Source organism: Dioscorea cayenensis, unplaced genomic scaffold (assembly GCF_009730915.1).
Source record: "Dioscorea cayenensis subsp. rotundata cultivar TDr96_F1 unplaced genomic scaffold, TDr96_F1_v2_PseudoChromosome.rev07_lg8_w22 25.fasta BLBR01000772.1, whole genome shotgun sequence".
Classification (NCBI taxonomy): domain Eukaryota; kingdom Viridiplantae; phylum Streptophyta; class Magnoliopsida; order Dioscoreales; family Dioscoreaceae; genus Dioscorea; species Dioscorea cayenensis.
In genome coordinates this window covers 37,704-50,358 of record NW_024087163.1, presented here as the reverse complement: position 1 = coordinate 50,358, position 12,655 = coordinate 37,704, and the positions used below count along the sequence as shown (strand labels likewise).

The window sequence follows — 12,655 nt, the reverse complement described above, 5'->3', positions numbered from 1 at the left end:
CAACAAGAACTCTCAACCCTAGTGTCACTCTAGGGGAAATGTTCATACAATCAAGCATTCAAGGTTGGAACTCACAATAAACATCAATTTATTGAAAGCATAATAAAGAGATTCGAAAAAACGAATACATCCTAGGGTTCACAAATACCCGAGTACCCACTAGGGATTTAGCTCTCCATGGAGCTAAGTACAATCAAAGAAATAGAATGTAAAAGCAATGAATCCATAAAGAAACCCCCTCAATAGTCGTGTCGATGGTCTTGTGGAAAGTCCTCTACTCGTTGTCCAAGGATTCCCTCGTCCGGTATAGGATACGCCTCGACGGAAGCTCCCCTACCAACCTTCTTCCTAAGGAATGACGATGTCGGAGCCGTAGAACCTCTCCAAAACCTTGGCCAATACCCCTCAAAACCCTAGCCGAAGCCCTCTCTCAAATTGGGGAAAAGATGGAGAAAAGAATACTAAAATCGGGGCTGATTCGGCTTTAAATAGGGCTGGAATCGGGCGACTACACAGGCGTGGATGCTTCACGTGCCCGTGGGGAATTTCCACACGGGCGTGGATAATTTCCACACGCCCGTGTGGATCCTCTGAACTCCTGTTTTCTCGGCCGGTTGTGAACAGTGCTGTTACAGTGCTTTCTACCGTGTTGCTGCAGTGCTCTGCTACAGTATCCTCCTGAATAGCTTCCCGAATCCATACTTTCATCGGAGTAACGCAAATGGGCACACGTTCACGTCGTGGATCACTTGCTTCTTCAATGATAGGCACGTTGGTGAAGCTCTTATTCTATGTGCATAGGTCGGAATGTTCGAGTGTGACTGCCTTTGTGCCCCTCCAAATGGATGTGTCAACTCGAATACGAGGAGGTTGGCACACACTCTAGCATCTCAGATCGACCTATGTCTTCGCGTTTGAACCTTAGCAAGATTTCCTCCAAAATCGGTGCATTGTAATCCACATTGGCTTCTTTCCTTCATACTTGGCCTCACAACCCTACCTGCACGAAAGTAACATAAAAACACACATATTAGTATAAAACCTGAGAAAAGTAATACTCAACATAAGGAATGAACGCTTCGCATTCATATCGCACAAGCACTTATCACATGACCTCTCCCATCATCACATTGTCAAGGAGACGAGCCAAAACACACTTTAATTTTCAACAAAAAAAAGGATATTTTGGAGTTCTCATCCCAATTAAATTCAATCTTCTTTATTTTTATAAAAAAAATATTATCAAACCCTAGGATTAGATTAATTAAAATTCTCATACTTTTTATAATAAAAACTAATTAAAAAATTAATCATCTATCAATCATCAACAAAAAAACAACAAATTAAATCTTTAAATAATATTACAAGAAAAACAATGCAAAAAATACTATGGAATAAAGAAAAATCGAGATACTTACTTTTCTCCAGACAAGAACTTTAGTTTTGGCCTTTTACATTATTAGGGTTTTTTTCTTGTCTTATAGATCATGTATATATAAGCAGCGTAGGTTTGGCGCTCATAAAAAGAAATTGCCGCCAATTTCTTGCCCTCTTGAAATTCAAAATATTTCCGCTTTTATTTTTAATTAAATATTGTTTTTTTTTATTTCAAATTATCTTTCATTTTTAATATATATATATATATATATATATATATATATCCTAACTTAAAATAACGTTTTCAAATATACCATAACAAATTGATGCAATAAAAGTCATATTGAATTATGACATTTATTACATAGGTCGTAATAAGCATCTTAACAAATAATATTATACTGACATTTCTTTCAACGGCACTAAAATCTTCAAAAATATCGCAAAATAAAAACCTATTGTGACTATAAGTAGAAATGTCATTATAAACGTAGGAACAAATAAAAGTATACCAACATTTATTATAACTATCGTTTAAAAGACATTTTAATAGTTGTTAGCAACACTTATCAAAAATGTTGTTTCAAAAATGTCACAATAAGCCTTTGTGGTGTCAACGTTAAGGACATGACTATCATAACGACCCTGAATTAGCCGTGACCACGGCTATAGTTTAGAGGGTTTTGTAGACCATTGATCCAAGGATCAAGATGAAAAATTGGTATTTGAGAAGTCATGCTTTTTATGTTGTATTATTCTTGCATTGATCCATTGTATTCTCTTGAAGAGAAAAGAATGAGTTTTATAATGAGTTTTACGGTTTGATATTTCAAAATCATATTATAAATTGTTTTGGTATAATTTTAGAATTGTGCTAACCCATTTACTAAGTGGCTTAGATTACTCATCCTCTCCCTCCCTTCCAGGCTCTAGTGGCGGTGAGGAGGGGTGATGGGGCGGTATTATCTTGTCTTCCCATCTTTATTCATCTCTACTATCATGTATGTTTCAGTACACCATAATGGGCTTTTAGCGGCGTTTTTTTTTAAAATATTTAGCGGCATTTTAAAATGTCATTAAATATCATAACTGCATTTTGGCAAAACACAGGGAAAAATGCCACAAAAAATAGTGTCGCCAATGTTCCAGCAATTAGTGGCGTTTATTTTAAAACGCCGCTAAATTAGCGGCATTTTTCTGACCTTTAGCAATGTTTTATATCTTAAAAAAATAATTAATTTACTAGTTACATTAGCGGCATTTATCTGTAAATGCCGCTAAATTAGTGACGTTTTTGTGACCTTTAACGGTGTTTTAAAAATTATTTAAAAAATTAGTGTTAACTTTTTTAACCTGAATTTTTTTTTTAAAAAAAAGTAAATCAGGTCCTCTAATTATTATTATTATTATTATTATTATTATTATTATTATTATTATTATTTATTTATTATTTATTATTTATTATTTATTTATTATTTATTATTTATTATTTATTATTTATTTATTTCTTTTTTTAGATTTTTTTAGTTTTTATTTTAAAATTATTTTCCCTTTTCTCTTTATTAATTATTATTATTTTTATTTATATTTTTTTTTTCTCTTTTTCCACTTTTCTCTTCTCTCTTCTCTCTAGTTCCTCCTCCTACTCCTTCTAGCTTCTTCTTCTTCTTCTTCTTCTAGTTTCATCATCATCATCATCATCATCATCATCATCATCATCATCGTCATCTTCTTCTTCTTCTTCTTCTTCTTCTTCTTCTTCTTTATATTATTTTTTTTTTCTCTTTTTCCACTTTTCTCTTCTCTCTTCTCTCTAGTTCCTCCTCCTACTCCTTCTAGCTTCTTCTTCTTCTAGTTTCATCATCATCATCATCATCATCATCATCATCATCATCATCGTCATCTTCTTCTTCTTCTTCTTCACATCTTGTACTTTCTTCTTCTTATTATCGCGTTTTCATCATCATCATCGTCTTGGTATCCTTTTTACACTTTCTTTCAATATCAAAGGGTATTTATAGAAAATAAAAACTGATGGTATTTAGCGGTGTTTTTTGCGGTGTTTTTCTTGAAAAACGCAGCTAAATAAAAATTTTAAAATTAATGGCGCTAAATTCAAACTTTCTCAAAAAAGATGGCGCAAATTTTGAATTTTCAAAAAATTAAATTTTAGCGGTGTTTTTATGCATAAACGTCCCTAAAGTTTAATTTTGTAAATTTTAAATTAAAAAATATTTATATTTTCATGGCGTTTTTTGAAATAAACACCGTGAAATTTTTAATTTTATAAATTTTCAAATAAAAAAATTATATCATTTTGGGCATTTTTCTAAAACGTTGCTAAATCTAAATTTTTCTAACTTTCAAATTTAATAATATCATAAATTTAGCGGTGTTTTTAGTTAGAAATGCCGCTAAAGTACAATACTTTTGTGGTGTTTTTGAAAAAACGCCGCTAAATATAAATTTTATTATTTTCAAATATAATATAAATTTTATATAAATTACGGTAATATAAATTTTATGATTTTCGAATTTAATAATATCATGACTTTAGTGCCGTTTTTTACAAAAACACCACTAGTTACATTACTTTCGTGGCGTTGGAAAATGCCGTTAAATATAAATTTTATGGTTGAAATTTAATAGTATCAAGAATTTAGTTGTGTTTTAGTTAAACACACCACTAAATATAGGTTTTATGATTTTAAAATTTAATAATATCAGAAATTTAGCGGCGTTTTTGACAAAAACACTGTTAAATTACAGTACTTTTGTGGCACTTCTAAAAAACACCGGTAAATTATTTTTTTAGTGGCGCTTATGGAAAAACGCCATAAAAGTCTTAAATATAGCGGCATTTGGAAAAAACGCCGCAAAATAAATGGCGCTAAAGACCCATTATGATGTAGTATTTTTTGAACATGTTATATTGTTTAAAAACGTGGATCCACTAGTGTGTACGAAACTCCTTATGCATGATTTGTTGGTGTCTTTTTTTTTTGGAAATGTGGTACACTTGTGAATAGTATATTTCTTGGACTCTATTATCTGGTTTTGGTATTTGTTGTTTCCTCTGTGCCATTGTTGTTCTCCATTTCTTGTGTACTGTATATTCTTGTTATTTGTGTGTTATGATTGTGATATTTCAGATTTTGTTAGCCTTGCGACTCGAGGGTTGAGTGGAGTGGTCCCTTTTTGGGTTGTCACGGCGGTTGTTGTGTCCCGGAGCACATCCTTGCCCATGAATATATATATATATATATATATATATATATATATATACAATTAAAATATTAATAATTACAATTCATATGAAAAAGGATAGTCATTATTTATTTTCTCAAAATTCTACCCACAACATTTAAAATAAATTAAATAAAAACAATAAAATTATTATAATAAATAATATTGATGTTGGGTGACAGTAATAAATAATATGGCTAATCAAACATGGATCTTCAAATATTTTTGTTTTTAAATTTTATATTTAAATATTTTTTTTCGAACTTATCAATATATAATTATCATTTTTTTAGAATATTAATGTAAAAATAGTAATAATAAATAAAAATCAAATCATAAAAAAATGCAATTGTTATCTCAAAATCTGTAAAAACAATCATTGGAGGTTGTGAGTTTTCTCTCCTTGATCAATCTCTTCCGAATTTATATTTTATCTTTCATTATAGGGGGCTAATTATGTATTTTTTTCTAATTTGTTTTATATCTAATTTAATTGGTTAATTTTTATGTGATTATTTCTTGTCTAAAAATTTGATATTTGTTAAATATTTGTTGTGATTAATTGTTATAAAAAATTAAATATTTATAGATTATTTGTTATATAATCGTTGCATAAATAAATTTAGATTGTGAATTTGTGGTAAATTATTTTTTAATTGTATTATTTGTTAATTTATTGGTTAATTGTTAGTTGAGTTATTTGCTAATTGTGTAGATATAATAATTTTTTTACACCTAAACGAAAATTTTTAGATAGATGTATATTTTATATTTTTGAAATATTGATTATTATCATCGCAAGTTTGAATTAATAAAGTTATTTGATACTTATAAATTTTTTAAATTTGAATTCAGTGCCCCCTAAATTTTGTTTCTAATTCCGCCCTTACTCTTGGCCTATTGGTATTGAGTCTCTTGAGTAAGGTTCTCGTTTCGGGGAGACCCACGACAAAATAAACGCAAGGTGAGGGGCATAATGTTATTATGTTTGTAAATGCGCTCCACATCAGTGTGTATCTCTGATTATTAACCTTAAACAAGGGTGCTTACCATCTAGGAGGTGTTTGGATTGGGGAAAGAACATTGTTGGAATGAGGTTGATTACAAATAGCAATATATAACCATGTTGGGTATATTTCTATTAACTTGAGAATGAGTACTATAGGCAATATCATTATCCGTAGTGAAGTCATTTCATTACCACAAAAATTGGGGGGCATATAAGGGAATAAATACTATTGATAGTGAATTAACATTTTTGCCCTTAGTTAAGATTTGATTAAATAATAATAATTAATTTAAATAACTAATTGACTCATTTAAATATTATAATAATTAAAATAAATAATAAATAACAATAATTATTTTATATACATATTATATTATAATAATTAAACTGAAATGACATGTTTGCTCCTATGTAATTAAATAAAATAGTTAATAAAAATATTTCATCATGGTAATTAAAGTGAAATGACACTTTTACCCGGTAGATATTTAATTAAATAAATTATTGATAGTGAAATAACAATTTTGCCCCTAGTTGAGATTTAATTAAATAATAATCATCAATTTAAATAACTAATTATAATAATTAAAGTAAATTATATTACATAAACGGAATCATTTCAATATTATAATAATTAAAATAAAAATAATTAACAATAATTTGTTTAATATACCTATTAGATTATACAAATAAAATGAAATGACACGCCCCTACATAGATTTACTTAAATAAAATAGTTAACAAAAGTATTTAAGTATGGTAATTAAAGTGAAATGACACTTTTACCCAATGGATATATAATTAAATAAAATCATTAATTAAATAATTAAAACAAATTTGCTATCTTCCAAATAAATTAAAAAGGATGATTAAAGAAAATTATTTAATTAGTTAATGGTAAAAATAAATTATTTATTCTAAATATTTAATTATAATAATTACAAACACTAAATACTATATATTTATTTATATATAATTATTTTAAATATTAACCTATTATTACTTATATTAAGGCCATTAAAGTAATTTAAATACAATTATCTATCCCACTTTTCTCATTCCCAATATTTATTTATTTTTTTCAAAGAAACACTTTTTTCATTATCATTACCACTTCTTTTTCCATTAACATTACCACTATTTTTTTCATTACCATTATGACTATTATCCATACTCCTTGATACAAATGAACTCTAGTGTAAAAAAAAATAAAAAATAAAAAATAAAATAAATAAATAAATAAATAAATAAATAAAGCAAAGAAGCACATTGGGCTTGTTTGGATGAGTTTTTGGAAAACCCAGAAGTGCTTTTGTATAAGTTAAGCACTTCTTGATTCAAAAAAAGTTGTTTGTATTCGCTTTTTTGCAAAAGCAGAAGCTGTAAAAAAAACTGAAAAAAAGTTTTTTTAAAAGCTAGTCATGAGCTGCTTCTGAAAAAAATTGTTTTTTAGCTTATTTTTATAGCTTCTGCTTTTACAGAAAAGCTAATACAAACACAAAATATAAAAAAGTGCTTAACTTACTCTGGAAAATCACTTTTTTCAGAAACACTTCTACTAAACTTAAAAAAAGTACTTTTTTGAGAAGCCAACCCAAACAAGGCCATTACATGACATGCTCGCTAGCCTATAGTTTTACTACTTCATTAGGAGGGTTTTTTTTTTAAACGGTAGACGAGAAGCGCCCTCCTCCTCATGGAATGTTAGAGATGCACATGGACAGAGAATCTACCACGCGTCATCATCCTCATAAATTAGAGAAAGCTGTCAAAAAAATCAAATTCACGTCTCACTCAAATGAGGGTACCCAAGGTGCCGCTAGGTTATGAATGTTGCGTGTGAGAAAGAGCGGAACTAGTGTGGCAATTCATCGAACCTTGGTGTGCAATATCACAATACCTAGCAATTACACAATGAATGGGCAATGCAAAGATAACATACAACCAATCTCACAAGAATAAAATAAGAGACACCAATTTAACGTGGTTCAGCTAAGAACAAGCCTACATCCACGGGAGAACAATGCTTCACTATACCATGGGGGAATAACAAAAGTACAAGAGTACAAGAAATAGGCATAAAGCCACAAGAGGATTACCAGGCTCTAAGAACTAGCCTTACCTCAAAAACAAGGGTCTTACCTTGCTTTAATAAGATCAAGCAAGAACAAGAGCTCTCCTCTACACCTTCACTCTTTCCACTTTCCAAATACAAGAGAACTTATACTCTCTATCTTTCTCTCTTTTTTCTCTCATTACAAAACACTCAACAAATATAACCCTATATAAACAATAGAGCAATCTAGACAGTTGGATTAAAAGAGATCAAGATTTGGCTTCATCCCAAAGATATCAAGCCAATATTTAACAATGAAGCCTTTCATTAAGGATGCGTTTGGTAGATGGGAATATGACTTACTTTCCTTGGAAGGTAACATATTGGAATAACTTTACCATGTTTGGTAAAGGGGGGTTTTTCTGGAAAGTGAGATTGTCATGGGAGAATAATTCCATCAGGTGAGGGAATGTGATTTCCTCATTGCTTTGTTGGAAAGTTGGGTTCCCATGGGAGTGGAAACTGAACCCCTAGCTTTTGACCAAACTATCTTCACACTTCTTTCAAAATTATATCTAATTGCCATTAGGTTTTATATACTATGTATTTTGGTATTATATACTAATGTGTAAGTAACAAGGGTGTATTTGAGCCGAGCCAAATACTGTGTATTTTGGTATTATATACTAATATGGCTTGAATCGAGCCTAATATGTTGTTTTTGTTTTAATATTAAAAACAATAACAAGTTGTTTATGAGTAAAATAACATAAGAGCATTTATGCCATAATACAAAAAAGTTCCCAAGAATTTGTTTGCATACCAAACACAGAAATATTATTTTTTTCATCAATTTAATTAAATTTTTCAATGCATACCAAACAAAAAAAAATGTTACTTTCGAAAGAATCGCTTTCTCATCCATTATTTTACCATAAATTAAATTTCATTACAACATTTCCATGGTAAACGCCAAACGCCTAAGGATTCAAAGTGCTAAAAATAATTTATTAGTGTCATATTATTATCAATGTATTTTTTTTTCCTTGTTTAGAACTTGATCCTAACTATCTCAGTGTATTTTGAATTATATTTTATAAAATACATTTCTTTGGAAGTTACAAAGTCAACCATTTAAAACAAACGATATTATAGGAAAAAATTAATTAATTAATTAATATTTCGTCAAATTGGAAGATTCGGAACCCAAGTGAATAATTAATCATTGACCATGATAATTACTTAATTAATTCAACTGAATAACTTAACTCATTCACAAAAGCTATCGCAAACAAACATTCCATAGCCTGATAGCCTATTACCCGTACATCTCACGTCCACATCCAATCTCATCATCTGAAATTAAATCTCGAGGCAAAGACAACTGCAAATTTACAAATACACCCCTTTTTAAATCCAAATATATAAATCAACATATAAATTAATTTATTTATTTCCCAAGGGTGTACGAGAAAAAAACTATACCCGTACCACATCCATCAGCTATTAACCGTCGATCTTGTCTCGAGATTCTAACTCATCATCTGGAACCAACCACACTCCATCTTTCTCCGTCCCCAAAACCCTTGGATACCTCGCCGGCTCTCCTCCCTTCTCTTCCGAGATCTCGCCGCCGATGAGCCGCCGGCAGCGAGCGCGCATAGTGAGGGCGGTCGTCTTTCTCTTCTTCATCAACGTTGCCTCCGTCATCCTCTATCTCATCCTGCACCCCCGACCCTCTTCCCATCATCGCGGAGCCCTAACACTAGCCCCAACTCCGCCTTTCTCATCTCTCAAGCCATGGCCTTCTCTGCCTTCCTTTATGCCATGGCTTCCGCCTCCCAAGCCCCGTGCTCGCTCCTGCGAGGCCTTCTTCGGCCATGGCTTCTCTCGCCGCCTTGACGTCCTCCCTATCTTTCCCTCTGCTTCTGGGTGGCTCCGATGCCACTACAGTGAGACGCTGATGAGCTCGGTGTGCGAGGGCGGCGGGATAAGGATGGATCCGGGGCGGATTGAGATGTCGAGGGGTGGGGAGGCATTGAAGGAGGTGATTGGAAGGACGGAAGATCAGGAGTTGCCGAAGTTCGGTGCTGGTTCGTTTGAGATCGAGAGGGACATGCCCGCGGGTTCGAAGGCAGTGGATGAGGCGTTCTTGGAGAAGTATGTTCCAAGGGGGCACGTTTCAATGCATACTATGCGGGCGTTGCTGGATTCCATTCGAGTGGTTGAGCCTGGGAAGCTGGAGTGCTCTCTGGTGAGTTTCTGATTCAATTAATTCTTCCTGCTTTGATTTGAATGTTTGGATACTCGTTGTTTCTCATTCTGCGCAAATTGGAAATGGAGATGGTTGTGCTATTGATGTTGTTTAGGTTGATATCCATATGATTCTTATCCCTGAAAGATGTGATTTTTAGCAAATGTGCTGTCAAAGAGAAGAAATTTGTGACGAAGCAAACCATCCATCATTTGTTATTGGGGATTGCTTGGATATTCATGAACTACAAGTATCATAATGACAAAAAAAAACAGTTTTTTTCTTAAGTGTAGGAAAAATGCAGTACCCTTTGTTTATGATTTTTTGTATTGTCTGTCTTGTGCATTGTAATTATTGTTGTTAAATTATATGTTTTCTGGAAGTGATATCTCAGACAGCGCATAAGATCTGTTATTGTTTACGATTCTATGGTTGATGGAGGAGCCAAGTGATTCAATCTGATGTTGTTCTTTTTCACACTTTCACATGTCTGTTATTGGTTGAAACTGTACGTATTCCCAAGTTAATCAAATTTTTATTCATTATTTGTTCTTACTGTGATGCCCCCCTGGTTGCAGTGGATTGATGAGCCTACGGTTTTGGTTACACGATTTGAGTATGCAAATCTTTTCCACACAGTTACTGATTGGTATAGTGCTTATGTCAGTTCTCGGATTACTGGTTTGCCAAACCGTCCTCATTTGGTTTTTGTTGATGGCCATTGTAAGGTATGCTTCCTTGTTATCTTGATCATTTATCATCTTTTTTAGTGGTTCCAGTATTCACTTGCACTTTTTACTCCAGAAATTTCTCTGCTAGCTGACGCTGTTGTGCCATCTATTTAACTTGCATGATCATTTCACATTTCTGTCTTATTCTCTATAGCGCAGTAAGGTTGCTCACATGAGAGCTTTGTAACCTTTGAGACAAAAATGATTGCAACATTTAATATGATAAGCATTTTAATTGCCATTGCATGCGTAAGCGCTAGATAGAGGAAGGTGGATACATGCTGAACTTAGAAGGCTATGATGTTTTTTTTTCTTTCATTGTCCTTTTGGTTGGATGATTTTGCTCTATCTGCAGTAAAATGTTGTGAAAATGCTTTTGTAATCTATGCTAATACATATATTTGCAAACTTCCATCTGCTCCATTTTCATTTCCTTATCCTGGCGCTATTGCATATTATCAGCTAGCAACTTTTGGAGTTATTTGATTTTGCCGAGGCTCTTTTTGGGCATGATATTAATGCTTTCCTGGTTTCTTTCTTCACATGATGTATTGGACATTGTTGTCAACATAAGATGTGTTTGAGCTTATTGAACACATCAATGTTAAGTTTGAGAAACCATGACTTGCTTATGTTTCAAAGTAGCTGATCTCACCATTTGAACGTGACATTAATGGAAGAGAAATGTGGTAGCATCTTAATTATGGTTTACTTTCTGAACGCTTTTTTTCCGGGTACTTGATGGTATGTGCTATGTCTCATATTGCTTTTTTTCCACTTGAAAAACCTAATCCAGTGCTCTTCCAGGTTTGTGAATGAAATCTGTTGAGTTTAATAAACTATACATTTTCTGCATCTAACCTCGCCATCATTTGTTCACAGGCGCCACTTGAAGAAACCTGGGAAGCACTTTTTTCTACCGTTAGATATGCTAAAAACTTCTCTGGTCCAGTTTGTTTCCGTCATGCAATAATCTCACCCTTGGGTTATGAGACAGCCCTATTCAAAGGTCTGACTGAATCAATAAACTGCCAGGGCACTACTGCAAACATCCTTCGTGAACATCCTGATGATATGAGAACTGCTCGTTTATCTGAGTTTGGAGAAATGCTCAGAGCATCTTTCGGTCTCCATGGTGATGGCATGCAGACAAAACCAACCACGGGCCACAATGTTCTTTTTGTGCGCCGAGAGGATTATTTGGCCCATCCCCGACATTCCGGAAAGGTAGAGTCTCGGTTAAGCAATGAGCAGGAAGTATTTGATTCCATTAGCAAGTGGGCATCCCATCACTCCAAATGCAAAATAAACATGGTCAATGGTTTGTTTGCCCACATGCAAATGAAAGAGCAGTTCCAAGCTATTCAAGAAGCTTCAGTGATTATCGGAGCTCATGGGGCTGGTCTCACTCACCTGGTCTCAGCAACACCAAACACCATTGTGCTCGAGATCATCAGCAGCTTTTATAGACGTCCGCATTTTTCCTTAATCTCTCAATGGAAAGGGTTGGAGTATCATATTATTAATCTTTCTGGATCGCATGCAGAGCCAGATGAGGTTATCGCGAAGCTCAGGGAGATTATGCGGAGCCTTGGTTGCTGAAGGAATTTTGGTTTCTATGACATGAGATAAATTCATCCTTAAGTTGCAACTGGAATGTTAAGTTCTTCTGTGAATCATTACCCAAGTCACTTACTGCTTGTATAGAGCATAAATCAGAAATTCGGTGCATTGAAGAACCGCTGCCACATTCTCTAACCTTCATGTTGCATTATATTTATCAAATATCATGTTAGATTTCTTATTATGTTTTAGAAAGAAAAATCTCTGCATTTTGTGAGGCCTCGAGTAAGTGATCGATTCGTTGGTCCTGATAAGAGGTTGTTAAAATTGTATACTGGAAGAGCTGAAAAGATACTGTGTGTGATTATTGGTATGTTAAAGCAAAACTCTACTTGTGAATGACTGATTTTAACTTCATT

General features: G+C 32.9%; 1 protein-coding gene across 1 annotated transcript; it reads left to right on the top strand.

Annotated features, from left to right (window-relative positions):
* Positions 1-9,238: 9,238 nt before the first annotated feature.
* Positions 9,239-12,653, top strand: LOC120254973 (beta-1,2-xylosyltransferase RCN11). Its single transcript, XM_039262912.1, has 3 exons — positions 9,239-9,942; positions 10,521-10,670; positions 11,556-12,653. Exons 1-3 carry the CDS (start codon positions 9,325-9,327, stop codon positions 12,273-12,275), a joined length of 1,488 nt encoding a protein of 495 aa, XP_039118846.1. The 5' UTR covers positions 9,239-9,324; the 3' UTR covers positions 12,276-12,653.
* The last annotated feature ends 2 nt before the right edge of the window (positions 12,654-12,655 follow it).